The sequence below is a fragment of the Labeo rohita genome, unplaced genomic scaffold (genome assembly GCF_022985175.1).
Source record: "Labeo rohita strain BAU-BD-2019 unplaced genomic scaffold, IGBB_LRoh.1.0 scaffold_1622, whole genome shotgun sequence".
Lineage (NCBI taxonomy): Eukaryota > Metazoa > Chordata > Actinopteri > Cypriniformes > Cyprinidae > Labeo > Labeo rohita.
The window spans coordinates 1-16,593 of NW_026127805.1; the positions used below are offsets into that span (position 1 = coordinate 1).

General features: G+C 44.2%; 1 protein-coding gene across 1 annotated transcript; it reads right to left on the reverse strand.

Annotated features, from left to right (window-relative positions):
- Positions 1–21: 21 nt before the first annotated feature.
- Positions 22–14,594, reverse strand: LOC127158661 (ribonuclease inhibitor-like). Its single transcript, XM_051101700.1, has 8 exons — positions 14,591–14,594; positions 14,280–14,481; positions 13,151–13,324; positions 12,826–12,999; positions 11,092–11,265; positions 10,829–11,002; positions 10,699–10,745; positions 22–789 (listed from the first exon to the last, which is right to left on the reverse strand). Exons 1-8 carry the CDS (start codon positions 14,592–14,594, stop codon positions 248–250), a joined length of 1,491 nt encoding a protein of 496 aa, XP_050957657.1. The 3' UTR covers positions 22–247.
- Between the last annotated feature and the right edge of the window lie 1,999 nt (positions 14,595–16,593).

Here is a 16,593-nt window from a genome sequence, read left to right on the forward strand (position 1 = left end):
CATCATTAATGATTCAAATCTGTTCTCAAGCTGTATAGGGGATGGTAGAATACCAGTGTTTGCAAGCCTTGTTATAGCCGTTACTCTGTTTATGAAAGATTCAGAACAGTATGTGTTTCTGATCTGGATTATTAACTAATGACAATGGAAAAATAATTAAAAATGAATGAATACAAATGTAATGATGTGAGATTTGTTGAGTTTGTGTGCATGTGAACATCAGAAAGAGGATTTACAGAGAGTCTCTCTATCGTTTAATATCACACAGAGACACTGAGGAACCATAATCAACCCTGAATCCAGCACAGAGGGGTTCAGTGAATGTGGTGTTGAATGTGTGTAAGTGTGTGAGTGTGTGTGTGTCAGAGACGCTGTAGAAGGACAGAGAGCCGGCCGACACATCCACATACACTCCTACTCTATGAGAGTGAGAATGGACAGCAGGTATTTCAGTTTTGTTATTGTTGTGACAAACAGTGAATCTGTTATCAGAGCAGTTCAGACTCCAGGATTTAACATTTAATCCAAACCAACAGTCAGTCCAACCTCCTTTCCTGTTGATTCCTTTATATGACACTGATATATCAGCCTTATATCCACTCAATTCAGTCTCCCAGTAACAGCGTTCAGTCAGACTCTCAACACACAGAACCTGAAGGAGGACATCAAATCTCTCTGGACGATCACGATACGGCTGATGATCTTCCACACCTGTGATCTTCCTGTTGTCATCAGACAGAATGAGTCGAGTGTTTGCTGTGTTTGGATCCAGTGTGAGATCACAGGCATCTGAACACAAGAACAGTGAAACATCAGGAACAACACAACAGTGAAGATGTGTGTCTGTGTGTGTTTACACAACAAGTTTCAGGACTGAACAGGAATGTCTTCATTTCTTGAACATTATAATACATCAGTGACCATATACCACATCCAACAATTTTAGCAAACATCCCAAAATGATTTAATGCTAAACAATTAAACAAAAAGTTTAAGAAAAAAGTGAATAGAAGGAAAACACATTAAGATATTAACACATCTTGAAAAATACATTCAGATATGGAAGTATTCAGACACTTTTTCAGAGTTTTTGTGCTTTTGCCTTTATACACCACTACAATAAATAAAACAATCAAGATGTGATTTTAGCTTTATTTTAAGAGGTTGCACAAAAACTATGACATTTACTATTTAGGAGTTACAGCCATTTGAAGCAAAGTACCTCCATTTTCAGGGGCTCAATAGTATTTGGACAGCTGACTAAGATGAGGTTAATTGATCAGGTGCTGTCCATTCCTTCAAGACAAATTAAGCAGATAAGAGCTCTGGAGCTGATATGACGTATCAAATTGGCATTTGGAAGCTGTTTGACCAATAGGAAGTCCAAGGAGATCTTGATGAAAGTGAAGGAGGCCATCATTAGGCTGAAAAAAATCAACATAAATCTATAAGAGAGACAGCAAAAAACTCTCAGGTTACGTATGTAACCCTGGTTCCCTGAGGGAACGAGACGCCGCGTCCGAAAACGCTATGGGAACGCCTTCAGCGTGACCGTGCTCTAAATCACATGTGAAATCAGTCCAATGAAAGAGCGAGACGTCATAGGTGGGTGACGTCACCAACCAGGAAGCTATAAATACACGTGCGTCAGAAACCGGCGTCAGCTTCAAGAGAGAAGCAGCATTCACAGGGATGCAGGATGAAGGCCTCGAGACGCGGCGTCTCATTCCCTCGGGGAACCAGGGTTACATATGTAACCTGAGACGTTCCCCTTCAGGAACTCGAGCCGCATCCAAAAACGCTATGGGAACGAGATGCCCACGCTGCCAGAATCCAAGTCCCTGCCTAGAAAGAGCTAGGACGAAGGACGGAAGAGCCAGGAGCGACTCGCAAGTCCAGGTCATAAAACCTGACAAAAGTAAGGGGCGTGGACCATCCCGCAGCATTACAGATGTCTTGCATGGAAACACCTTCAAGAAAAGCCTTGGAGGCAGAAACACTCCGAGTTGAGTGAGCCTTGACCCCTAAAGGAGGAGGGAGAACAGAGGACTCATATGCACTAGAGATAGCATCCACAATCCAACGACTCAAAGTTTGTTTGGTGGCCAGAAAGCCTCGCTTAGCCGGACCATAGCAAACGAAAAGTTGATCAGATTTTCTCCACATGGCGGCTCTGTGGACGTATGTGTCTAGCGCTCGAACTGGACACATACAGTTTAGCTTCTGCTGGTCGGGCTCCCGGAAGGGAGGAGGATAAAAAGGCCTGTAGTACGACTGGCCGTGGTGCTGAGGAGGGGACTTTAGGGATATAACCCGGATGAGGGTGCAAAAAGGCCTTTGCCAAACCTGGCGCAAAGTCCAGAAAAGAAGGGGCCACTGAAAGGGCCTGAAGATCCCCAACTCTCTTTAGAGAAGTAATCGCGATAAGCAAAACTGTCTTAATCGTAAGGTGACAATCAGAAATCTCTTCAATTGGCTCGAAGGGAGGCCTACAAAGAGCCTCTAGCACCAGCGACAAGTCCCATGAGGGAACACGAGAACGTACAGGAGGCCTACGCCTCAGCGCACCACGGAGAACACGTGAAACAAGGGGGTCTTTACCCACAGAGAGACCACCGAGAGGGGCGTGGTAGGCCGCAATTTCCGCCACGTAGACCTTTAAGGTGGAGTGGGATAACCCTGCGGAAAGCCTGTCCTGCAGGAACTCCAGCACTGTACCAACTGGGCAGTTAACTGGGTCTTGCTGGTGGCGTCCGCACCAAGAAGTGAAAAGCTTCCACTTCAAGGCGTAAAGTTTCCTCGTAGAAGGAGCTCTAGATTGGAGGATGGTCTCAACAACCTCGGTTGAGAGACCGGAAGCTAAGAGGTGTGCCCCCTCAGAGGCCACACCCAAAGCTTCCACAGCTCCGGGCGAGGGTGGAACATGGTGCCCCCGCCTGTGAGAGGAGATCCCTCCTGACGGGAATCTCCCATGGAGAGCCGTCGAGGAGAGAAATCAGGTCCGAGAACCATACTCGGCCGGCCAGTACGGGGCTACTAGGAGGAGGGACACCCCGTCCCGGCGCACTCTCTCTAGAACTCCTGGGAGCAGAGTGATGGGGGAAACGCGTACAGACGAAGCCCCGGGACCACACAAGGATCTGGTGCGCCAGCTTGTACAAGGGGCGCGAACGCAGACCTCCCTGGTGGTTGATGTAAGAGACCACCGCTGTGTTGTCGGTGCAAACCAACACATGACGGTCTCTCAGGTCCGGGAGAAAGTGCTTCAGCGCTTGATACACGGCCAGCATCTCCAGGCAATTTATGTGCCATGTGAGTTGGTGACCTCTCCATAGACCGCGGGCGGTGTGGCCACTCATGACCGCACCCCAACCGGTGAGGGAAGCATCTGTTGCTAGCGTTACGTGGCGACAAGGAGCTCCCAGCACCGGGCCCTGAGACAGGAACCAGGGTTTCCTCCACATGTCCAAGGCACGTAGGCATCGCCGCGTGACCTTGATCATGCAAAGCGGGTTTCCCCTCGGGGAGAACCCCCTGGTTTTGAGCCACCACTGTAGGGGTCTCATGTACAGCAGGCCAAAAGGTATCACGTTGGACGCAGCTGCCATCAGACCCAGCAGTTGTTGAAACTGCTTGACAGTGAGTGACCGGCCTTCTTTGACTCTTGACTGCAGCGAGGATCGACTCTATCCGAGCAGGAGACATACGTGCCTGCATCGTGGTCGAATCCCACACCACGCCTAGATAAGTGGTCCTCTGTGATGGAGACAGCACACTTTTCTTGGCGTTCAGTCTCAGCCCCAACTCTTTCATGTGAGCGAGCACAACATCTCGACATCCGGAACTTCAGCTTCATGACTGAGCGGTTCAGAACACGAAGATCTAAGATGGGACGTAGGCCCCCATCCTTCTTCGGAACAATGAAGTACCGGCTGTAGAACCCGGACTCCCTGTCGTGAGGAGAGACCACCTCGATGGCCTCCTTCCTCAGAAGAGAAGCTACTTCTTGGTCCATTACCAGACCCTACTCGGGACCCACCAAGGTGGGGGAGACCCCGATGAACGGCGGCGGAGGTGCGCCGAACTGTATCCGATACCCTCTTTCTACAGTGTGCAGGACCCAAGCAGACACATTGGGCAGTAGTTTCCACGCTGCCAAATGATCTACTAAGGGAACCAGCCTCTCGAGACTGGTCTCTGGTGTTAGTTGAGCCACCAGAACGGTATCCTGTAACGGTTCCCCGGCAGGAAGCACCTGAACTGGCGGCCCCTGAGACCCCCTCGGGGGTAGCGAGCTCCCCGGCCCCACTACGTTTCCGGGCGGAAGAAACCGAGGTGTATGCTCGCTGGAAGCCCTGAAGCACCGGCAGGGTTAGCAGACCGGTCTCCTGAGGGCACAGGGGGGAGGCGGACACCGAAGAATGCGATGCACCCCGCCTTTCCGAGTGCGAGTGGCCACGCTCTGTTTCTGTGCATCTCTGTACGAGGAGCTGGTAGACGGCCGAGGCTGCTCCCGCCCAGCAGCCTCGCGAGCTGGATGGCGGAGAGGAGGAACCGCTGGAACGCTGCCGCTTGTTTACGAGCCTCCTGGTACCTGTCGACGACCGAGTTGACAGAGTCGCCGAACAGGCCAGAAGGCGAAAGCGGGGCATCCAAAAGGAAGACCCTGTCCTTTTCTTTCATATCGGACAGGGTCAACCAAAGGTGTCTCTCCGTGGCCACTAGGGCTGCCATAGACCGCCCAATAGCACGAGCGGAGAGCAAGATCAGCGGTTCTCCTAATCTCCGGATGTCAGTGTCTTTGATCTCTTCTCCCTCATCCAGCTCTTTCAGCAGGTCAGCCTGGTATGCCTGCAACACGGACATTGTGTGCAGACATGCACCAGCCTGACCTGCCGCCGTATACCCCTTGCCGACCAACGCTGAGGTGACTGCAGCGGTTTGGTCGGCAATGCCGGAGCCTTAAGAGACGATGCCGAACTGGGGGACAGATAGCTGGCGAGTGTCTGTTCCACCCGTGGCATCGCTCTATAGCCGCGCTCATCCAACCCCGCAATGCTGCCATAATTGTAGGAAGCAGGGATAAACAAGCGGGCTGAAAACGGAGAATTCCACGATCTCCACACCGAGGAGAAGAAAGGAAGGCTCGGCGGGCTGAAGGTGGCCGAGACCGCAGAAATCTCTCATCTAATCTGCTTTTCTGCGGCTCAGCCTGTGACTCGGCGGGCCAATCTAATTTTAATTTCTCCACCGCACGAGTCACAACCTTCAGCAGCTCCTCATACTGCACAGACTGGGGCATTTCTTCAACGATCTCGACATCACCCCCCTCGGAGGATGATAGTCGGACCATCGAGCCCATTCCCCGGGGGGAAGAAACCGCAGTGCGGGCTTCCGAACCCGCGGAACGGGCTGCGGATCTGCTGGGTGAGGCAGGAGATAGGGGGTCACCCGTCTCCATACCCTCCAGCAGATCCAACTGCGATCCCCACGAGTGCAGTGACCGCTCCGCCTCGGCGGAAGCGGGACCAGACCCGCGGGGAACGCTGGTGAAGGCTCCCTCCTCGAAGAGAGCCGTCCGGGAGCGGAGCGTGCGCATCGGGAGACGATCGCAGTGCGGGCAATCGGCCCCCTCGAGAGCCAATGCCGCATGCCCCGCTCCCAGACAAACCATGCATAGAGCATGTGTATCCCCGCTCGTGATGTAACGAGGGCAGGGAGGAACACATGCTCTAAAACATGGTTTGTCTACATGCTTAGATTTCTCTTTTCTTTTCTCACCAGACATTGTGCTCAGAAAATAAAAGTGGTGCAAACTAGCAACCAAAACGAGCACAAACACACAGACACAGAGCGCTGCTGAAAGACAGAAGCTGACGCCGGTTTCCGACGCATGTGTATTTATAGCTTCCTGGTTGGTGACGTCACCCGCCTATGACGTCTCGCTCTTTCATTGGACTGATTTCACATGTGATTCAGAGTGCAGTCACGCTGAAGGCGTTCCCATAGCGTTTTTGGACGCGGCTCGAGTTCCTGAAGGGGAACCTTAGGTGTGGCCAGATCAACACCTGGCCACATTTTTGTTAAGAAGGAAAGCACTGGTGAACTCAACAACATCAAAAGGCCTGGAAGAACACGGAAGACAACTAAAGTGGATGATCGCAGAATCCTTCCCTTGGTGAAGAAAAGCCCCTTCATAACATCAACAGAAATCAAGAATACTCTGGAGGAGGTAGGCACATCATTCTCAAAATCTACAATCAAGAGACGCCTTCATGAATGTAAACGCAGGTTTATGCAAACCACTTGTAACATTCAAGAACAGGAAAGCAAGATTAGACTTTGCCAGAAAACATCTAAGAAAGCCTCCCATGTTCTGGAATAAGATTCTTTGGACTGATAAAGCCAAGATTAACTTGTACCAAACTGATGGGAAGAGGAAAATATGGCGAAAGAAGGGAACAGCTCACAATCCCAAGCACACCACATCAAGTGTCAAACACAGTTTTATGGCAAGAGCATACAGTAGTCAACATTTGAAGTGGATCAGAAAAGTTCATCAAAGTTGTCCTAAGACAAGAACTGGTATTGTTTTGGTTTTAGGACAACTTTGATAAAAGGTTTTGATCCACTTCAAATGTTGACTACTGTATATGGCTGCCAATGGAACGGGCTCACTGGTGTTTATTGATGATGTAACTGCTGACAGAAGTAGCAGGATGAATTCTGAGGTGTTTAAGGCTACACTCTCTGGTCACATTCAGACAAACACTACAAAACTGACAGGACGCAGCTTCACAGTGCAGACGGATAATGACCCTAAACATACTGCGAAAGCAACTCAAGACTTTTTGAAGGCAAAGAAATGGAGCATTCTTCAATGGCCAAGTCAGTCGCCTGATCTCAATCCAATAGACTGCTTTTCAGTTACTGAAGACAAGAACGAAGGCAGAAAGATCCACAAACAAGCAGCAACTTAAGGTGACTGCAGTGAAGACCTGGCAAATCATCTCCAGGGAAGAAACTCAGACTTTGGTGATGTCCATGGGCTCCAGACTACAGACAGTCACTGAGCACGTTTACATGCACATCAATAACCTGACAATGCAAGTAAGCTGTGTTTACATGACTTTATTAATAAATCAGATTATTTGTTCAGTGATGTCAAAATAAGATAATTTGCGTATCTGACTGTATTCCATATGTTTGTCAGTTGTGATGTTTAAAGCTTGCAACATGTCAGCGTAAAACTTACAGCTCAAATATTATCCTCTCATGCAGTTATAAATGCAGCATTTTGACTGAACCACTTCTACTTTTGCTGCACAAAATGAGAACACTTATTTTCTGTATATATATTCTGATATATATGAAGAGTTCAGATGCAAAAGCCTCTAAATCCATCTGATGTATTTCTTTAAAATGAGCATTTCTTTCTGGCTACTTTGTATAGGTTTCTATGTAAGTACTGGTACTTCTGATTGGGCTGAGCCTGGATTTTAGCAAGTTTGAAGTAAAAGTATTTAATGTACACATACCATGTGTCAGGAGCATTCACTCAGTATCATTATCTCATTTTTGACCGAGATGGCTTTTAGGGGGTTTAGCATCTGAACTCTTCATATATATATAAGTAACTGAATTGGCTGACATTAAAAGGGCGGCGCTACCAAAACATGGCAAGCTCACTGTGGTGTTTGTTGATGTGGCCTGAGGAGCTCTGGGTTCCACCTCCGTCAACAGATCACCAACAGTTTTGTGGTTACTGTTTGCTGTTTACTCTATTCATGCTCTATTCTGTACCGACTATTTTCTGTTGTACAGTCTAACCAAATTCCTGGCGTGTAGGAGTGGACTGCTAATGATCTAATTTTTTGATGTGTTTTTATTTAGGGAGCTAAGGAAGTTCATTTGTAATTTTATTTTCTTTATAATTTGGTGATTTATGTATTTTATTTTATTAGCTGATTTTGCTCGGGCCACTATGAAGCTATTGCTCCTTATATTTATTTAATTCTTTTTTAATTAATTGTTTAAACTTATATATGGTGTTTTGGTTGATCCATTGGCTGTGGCTGGAATTCCATTAACATCACTTGCTTGTGTTTCACCCTATCAAAATGGGCTGTAACAACATAGAAATAAAACTAAAAAGTAAAGCTGCAACTGACTATATGCACAGTTACTTACTGGTTTTAGATAAGACAGCTCAGTAATTTCCGGTCAACTGTTAAAATCAGCTGTGCTGTAAGGTAGTGTAGAAGTGTAAAATATTACATTTACATTTAGAATTTTAATTCTATAATAAAACAGATGATTCTTTAAGAAAACACGAAGGTAAATGAGTAAGTCTAAAAGGGCAGGTTTTTTTTTTAATAAAGAATATAATTAGAATAGTGAGTGCTAGAGTTGGAGGGTCAAATAAAGATGGAAGAGATGTGTTTTTAGCCGATTCTTGAGGATGGCTAAGGACTCAGCTGTTGGGATTGAGTTGGGCAGGTCATTCCACCAGGAGAGAACATTTAATGTGAAAGTGCGTAAAAGTGATTTTGTGCCTCTTTGGGATGCCACAATAATGCACCGTTCACTTGCAGAACGCAAGCATCTGGAGGACACATAAATCTGAAGTAATGAATTTAGGTGAAGGGGTGCAGAGCCTGTGGTGGTTTTGTAGGCAAACACTAATGCCATGAACTTTATGCGAGCAGCTACTGGTAGCCAGTGCAAACTGATGAAGAGAGGTATGATGTGCTTCTTTTCAGCTCATTAAAAATTAATTTTTCATTCACTAATGCCATGAACTTTATGCAGCTATTGGTAGCCATTCTGGATTAATTATAAAGGTTTAATAGAACTGGCTGGAAGACCTGTCAAAAGAGCACTGCAATAGTCCAGCCTGGGGAAGAACAAGAGCTTGAACAAGGAGTTGTGAAGCATGTTCTGAAAGAAAGGGCCTGATCTTCCTGATGTTGAATAAAGCAAATCTGCAGGACCGGCAGTTTTAACAGTGTGGTCTGAGAAAGTCAGCTGATCATCAATCACAACTCCAAGCTTTCTGGCTGATTTTGAAGGAGTTATGGTTGAAGTGCCTAACTGGATGGTGAAATTGTGATGAAACGATGGGTTTGATGGAACCACAAGCAGTTCTGTCTTGGCAAGATTGAGTTGAAGGTGATGGTCCTTCATCCAACAAGAAATGTCTGTTAGACAAGCTGAGATGTGAGCAGCTATCACCGGATCATCAGGATGGAATGAGAGGTAGAGTTGAGTGTCATCAGTATAGCAGTGATATGAAAAGCCATGTTTCTGAATGACAGAACCTAGTGATGCCATGTAGACAGAGAAGAGAAGCTGTCCAAGAACTGAGCCCTGAGGTACCCCAGTAGCTAGATGTTGTGACTTGGATAGCTCACCTCTCTAAGATTCCTTGAAGGACCTGTCTGAAGACTCAAACCACTGGAGTGCGGTTCCTGAGATGCCCTTTGCCAAATGGGTTGACAGGAGGATCTAGTGGTTAACTGTGTCAAAAGCAGTGGACAGATCCAGCAAGATCAGTACTGAAGATTTGAAATCCACTCTTGCCAGTCTTAGGGTTTCACACCTGAGAGCAAAGCAGCCTCCACTGCTGAAACCAGGGGGAAGGAGGACAAAGGAGCGAAAAATGTTTTAAAGAGCATGCAAGAGTTAGACAAATTGTTAATTTTGTTATGATAGTACTGTATGTCTTTTTAGCAGTGCAAACATTAGCAGAGAAGGAAGAGAGGAGTGACTGATACACATTGAGGTCAGTAGAAATTTTTTGATTTGCGCCATAACCTTTCAGCAGCCCTGAGCTTAGAATGATGTTCACTGAAAACTTCAGACAGCAAAGGGGCAGAATGGGTGGTACGGGCCGGCCTGGAAGACAGGGGGCAGACAGTGTCTAAACAAGATGTAAGGGTGGAGCAGAAAGTATCAGTAGCAGTGTTAGCATCAAGCGATGAGAACTGTTTAGGTGAAGGAAGCGAAGATGAAATCATAGTAGATAGCTGGGAGGGTGACAGTGAGTGGATATTACGTGAGTGAATTTGCTATATTGTTCCACGACTCCTTGCTATGATTGACAATATTAATATTATTATTAGACCCATGGCCACTATTGGTCTGTACGATCAACTTTTAAAAAATGCAGACCTGTACATAAAGTGATTCAGACTAAACTCAGAGTAACAAAACTACAGCAGCAGCTAATCTTTGTTGGCTAACATAAAAATGAACTTAAAAGTCACATCATTTTAACTCATTTTATTGTAATGAGTTAAAATGACTTGTAGTTTTAAGTTGATTTAACTTAAATTTTAAATAGGCAGCTGCTGAACTTAAGTTTTTAAGTTGAAACTGGTGAAAACCTTTTACAGTGTAGTATTGTGTCTGTTTTGTGCTGTTCACTTTCAAACTGTTGCTAAAGATTTGTTACTTTGTTCACTCTTCATTTCACAGTTCTGCAAAGATGACAGAAAATAAACTCACAGTTGCTGTCCTGCAGCAAAACATGAGTGCAGCTGCACTTAAGACCAAACATATTGAGCCCCAGTATAGTGACGGGGACATTCCCATAAATATCCAAAATCCTTGTCCTTTGGAGACATTTTTTGGTCTACATGAGGAAATGTGTGTGTGTGTGTGTGTGTGTGTGTGTGTGTGTTTTTGTAGACCTACACTTTCGTAGTCCTGCTGTCATCATGTTCTCTCCTCCATGATCCACACTATAAACACACAAACACACATTAATGTAGATCTGCATCATTCACACACACATTCAGTATGTCAGTATTAGTGTTTGACATACTTGAGTATCTGCAGTTTATAGTTTGGATCCTCCAGTTTGTGTTTGAGCAGCTGCACTCCTGATTGTCCTGGGTGATTGTAGCTCAGATCCAGCTCTCTCAGGTGTGAGGGGTTTGAACTCAGAGCTGAAGACAAATAACCACAGCCTTCCTCTGTCACCATACAGCCAGACAACCTACAGACACACACAGACAGATCATCTACAGACACACATCAACATTGTGATCAGTTGACTGTAAATGATCTCTTTTATGTTCTTAATACCTCAGTATCTGCAGCTGACAGTTTGGATTCTTCAGTCCATGAGAAATAAACTTTACACCTGAGTCCTGCAGGTCATTGTTACTCAGATCCAGTTCTCTCAGAACACAGTTTGAGGATTGTAGAGCTGATGACAAACTCTCACAACACTGAGCAGTGAGATTACAGCCAGCAAGACTGAAAGAGAGCAGAACACACACATCAACAGTCAGATCATCTACAGACACACAATCGGATCATTTCCAGACACAATATTGTGACCAGTTGACTGTAAATGATCACTTATATCAGGGCGTCAAACTCAGTTCCTGGAGGGCTGCAGCCCTGCAGAGTTTAGATGCAACCCTAATTAAACACACCTGATCCAGTTAATTAAGTCCTTCAGGCTTAATTGAAAACTGCATAGTATGTGTGTTGGAGCAAGGTTGGAACAAAACTCTGCAGGGCTGCGGCCCTCCAGGAACTGAGTTTGACACCCCTGACTCATACAGTCATGGCCAAAAATATTGGCACCCTTGCAATTCTGTCAGAAAATGCAACCCTTTTCTCAGAAAATTGTTGCAGTTGCAAATGTTTTTGTGCTCACATGTTTGTTTATTTTATTTGATTTTTTTTTTTTTGTTTGCATTGGAACAACACAAAAAAAACAGAAGAAAAGTCAATGCCACACAGAACACAAAAAATGCATTGGACAAAATTATTGGCACACTTAATATCTGGTAGGACTCCCTTTGGAAAAAATAACTGAAATCAGTCGCTTCCTGTAGCCATGAATGAGTTTCTTACACCTCTGTACTGGAATTTTGGACCACTCCTCTTTTGCAAACTGCTCCAGGTCATTCAGATTTGAAGGATGCTGTTTTGAGATCTCTCCACAGGTGTTCTATGGGATTCAGATCTGGACTCACTGCTGGCCATTTCAGAACTCTCCAGCGCTTTGTTTTTAACCATTTCTGAGTGTTTTTGAAGTGTGTTTCGGGTCATTGTCCTGCTGGAAGACACATGACATCTGGTGGAGACGCAGCTTTCTGACACTGGCCACTACGTTGCACCCCAAAATTCTTTGGTAATCATCAGATTTCATGACACCCTTCACACAGCTGAGGCATCCAGTGCCAGAAGCAGCTAAGCAACCCCAAAACATCTTTGAACCTCCACCATGTTTGACTGTAGAGACTGTGTTCTTTTCTTTGAAGGCTTCATTTCGTTTTCTGTAAACAGTGCCATGATGTCCTTTACCAAAAAGCTCTACTTTTGTCTCATCTGTCCACAGTACGTTCTCCCAGAAGGATTGTAGTTTTGTCACATAAGTTTTGGCAAACTCCAGTTGTTTTTTTATGCCTTTGTGTCAGCAGTGGTGTCCTCCTGGTCTCCTACCATAGCGTCCCTTTCGACAGATAGTGTGAGCTGACACTGTTGTACCCTGTGTCTACAGATCAGCTTGAATTTGTTTGGAAGTTAATTGGGGTTCTTTATCCACCATTCAAACAATCCTTCATTGTAATTTTTTATTAATTTTGCTCTTCCGTCCACGTCCAGAAAGGTTAGCTACACTGGCATGGGCTGTAAACCTCTTAATGATATTGTGCACAGTGGACACAGCCCATTTTTGAGTTCTGTGTAAAATTTTCAGTGTGAAAAGTGTGACTTTTCTTCTCTGTTTTTTTGTTGTTGCAGTGCAAACAAAAACAATAAGCATGTGAATACCAAAACATTTGCAATTGGAACAATTAATACCTCAGTATCTGCAGCTGACAGTTTGGACTCTTCAGTTCATCAGAAATAAACTTTACACCAGAGTCCTGCAGGTCATTGTTACTCAGATCCAGTTCTCTCAGGACACAGTTTGAGGATTGTAGAGCTGATGACAAACTCTCACAACACTGAGCAGTGAGATTACAGCCAGCAAGACTGAAATAGAGCAGCAGAACACACATCAACAGTCAGATCATCTACAGACACAAACAGATAATATACAGACACACACAGACAGATCATCTACAAACACACATCAACATTGTGACCAGCTGACTGTAAATGATCTCTTATATGTTCTTAATACCTCAGTATCTGCAGCTGAAAGTTTGGATTCTTCAGTCCATGAGAAATAAACTTCACACCAGAGTCCTGCAGGTGATTGTTACTCAGATCCAGTTCTCTCAGGACACAGTTTGAGGATTGTAGAGCTGATGACAAACTCTCACAACACTGAGCAGTGAAATTACAGCCAGCAAGTCTGAAAGAGAGCAGAACACACACATTACAGTCAGACACACACACAGTCACATCATCACATGGATCATCTACAGACACACGCAGACAGATTATCTACACACAGTCAGATCATCTACAGACACAGTCAGATCATCTACAGACACACACAGTCAGATCATCTACAGACACACAGACAGATCATCTACAGACACACAGTCAGATCATCTACAGACACACAGTCAGATCATCTACAGACACACACAGATCATCTACAGACACAGTCGGATCATCTCATCGGATCATCAGCTGAAAGTTTATCTACAGACACAGTCAGATCATCTACAGACACACAGTCGGATCATCTACAGACACACAGTCAGATCATCTACAGACACACAGATCAGATCATCTACAGACACAGTCGGATCATCTATAGTCACACAGTCAGATCATCTACAGACAGTCGGATCATCTACAGACACACAGTCAGATCATCTACAGACACACAATCGGATCATCTACAGACACACGAATCATCTACAGACACAGATCAGATCATCTACAGACACAATCGGATCATCTACACAGACATCTACAGACAGATCACTACAGACACAGTCAGATCATCACAGACAAACAGATCATCTAGACACACAGTCAGATCATCTACACATCTGACAGATCACAGTCAGATCATCTACAGACACACAGATCATCAGACACACAGTCAGATCATCTACACACAGTCAGATCATCTACAGACACACAGATCACACAGACAGATCATCTACACACACACACAGATCAGATCATCATCACACACAGATCATCTACAGACACACACATCAGATCATCAAACAGACAGATCATCTACAGATACAGTCAGATCTACAGACACACAGACAAATCATCTACAGTGACACAGTTGACAGACACAACATTGTGATCTCACTGTAAATTATCTTCATATGTTCTACCTCAGTATCTGCAGCTGAAAGTTTGGATTTGTCAGTCCATGAGAAATAATCTTTACACCAGAGTCCTGCAGGTCATTGTTACTCAGATCCAGATCTCTCAGGACACAGTTTGAGGATTGTAGAGCTGATGACAAACTCTCACAACACTGAGCAGTGAGATTACAGCCAGCAATCAGAACACACACATCAACAGTCACATCATCTACAGACACATCGGATCATCTACAGACACACACAGACAGATCATCTACAGACACACACAGACAGATCATCTACAGACACAACATTGTGACAGACAGATCATTACAAACTCATATCAGATCATACTACAGACACACACAGACAGATCATCTACAGACACACACAGATCATCTACAGGACACACACAGATCAGATCATCTACAGACACAGTTTGACAGACAGACAGATCATCTACAGACAGTGAAACACAGACAGATCAGACAGACACATCAGACACATCATCACATCACAGACAGACATCTACAGACAGACAGATCATCTACAGACACACACAGACAGATCATCTACAGACACACACAGACAGATCATCTACAGACACACACAGACAGATCATCTACAGACACACACAGACAGATCATCTACTACACACACAGACAGATCATCTACAGACACACACACAGATCATCTACAGACACACACAGACAGATCATCTACAGACACACACAGACAGATCATCTACAGACAAACAGACAGATCATCTACAGACACACACAGACAGATCATCTACAGACAAACAGACACATCATCTACAGACACACACAGACAGATCATCTACAGACACACACAGACAGATCATCTACAGACTACCAGCTGACTGTAAATGATCTCTTATATGTTCTTAATACCTCAGTATCTGCAGCTGACAGTTTGGATTCTTCAGTCCATCAGAAATAATCTTTACACCAGAGTCCTGCAGGTCATTGTTACTCAGATCCAGCTCTTTCAAGACAGAGTTTGAGGATTGTAGAGCTGAAGACACAATTTCACAGTGCTGATCTGACAAATCACAGCCAGAAAATCTACAGAAGATTAAATAAAATGTAAGAAATAACAAAACACATATAGCCACAGACGGCAATCAGAGTCCAAGCACGACCCACTGGGCAACTGATGTTGACAATTGACATAAAATGACCCCTAATTAAGCTTAATTACCACACCATTTTGCAACTTAATTTTATTGGCCTTCTCAATAGCGCTGACAAAAAGCACAATTGCATTATTCATTTGTGAAGCTGACACAATGTTTTCATCTCCCACAGCCACATATACATCCTCTACGCTGGCATGAGAATTAATTTTTACTCCATGACACAAAGTAAAATTAGTAAAAAACAGTGTTTTTGGAGTCATCATGCTTCCCAGCAAAGTCTCCTCCCCCTTAGTGTGTGGTTTGTCAAGTGTCATATTACAAAATGTATTACAGTCTTTAAGAATCACAATGTTTTATAATCTTGACAAAATACATATCATTGGAAGGATCCAAATCTCAAGATCCCATATGTGGTGGTCTTTTTGTGATAGGAGTAATATTGACAGAGAAATTTAGACGTGTGACAGAAAAATGCATCAAGAAAATTTCAGTGGAGTTTGGATGGCATCCGGTGGCTGTTTGTGGTATTACGCCCTAAATAAAATCACACAGTAACCTCAATTTTTTTATATCAATTTCAATTTTGGAACATAACTTATTTAGACATAAGGCTTTAATTTTATATCAATTTTCGTGTAAAACCTGTTGTGTAAAATATTTATTTTATATATATATAAAAAAATGTACAGTGCATAAAAAGAGTCTAACCTTAGGTCTGTGTTCCAAAGTGTTCATGAATTATAAGTTTGGATAGTAAACTTTCATGTATACGTTCAAAAATGGGGGTGACCATTAAGAAGCTAATAACTATGAGTTGGAATGTCGGGTACGTAATATTGTAATGAGAACATTATTATAATAAAACATGAATTCTGTGGGTTTAATTGCTGTGTCTCAGCACATTGTTTTGGGAAGAGCCAAGAGCACATACAGGAGTTACACATCTGACTAGCACATAACTTCAAAATAACTTGTGCATTTCCATCTTTCTGTGCATATAAAAGTCGTAATATTATGTTTATGTTCTATATCTGATTCTCATATAGCCTAATTAACCCGCTAATGAAGCGCTTCAGTTTACTGGTGTTCATTCAGCTCTTTCTTCAGCTACAGCGCACGCAGCTCCGATAGAAATGCTGCTATTTAAAACAGTGGTATTTATTTATCACTGATGCATTA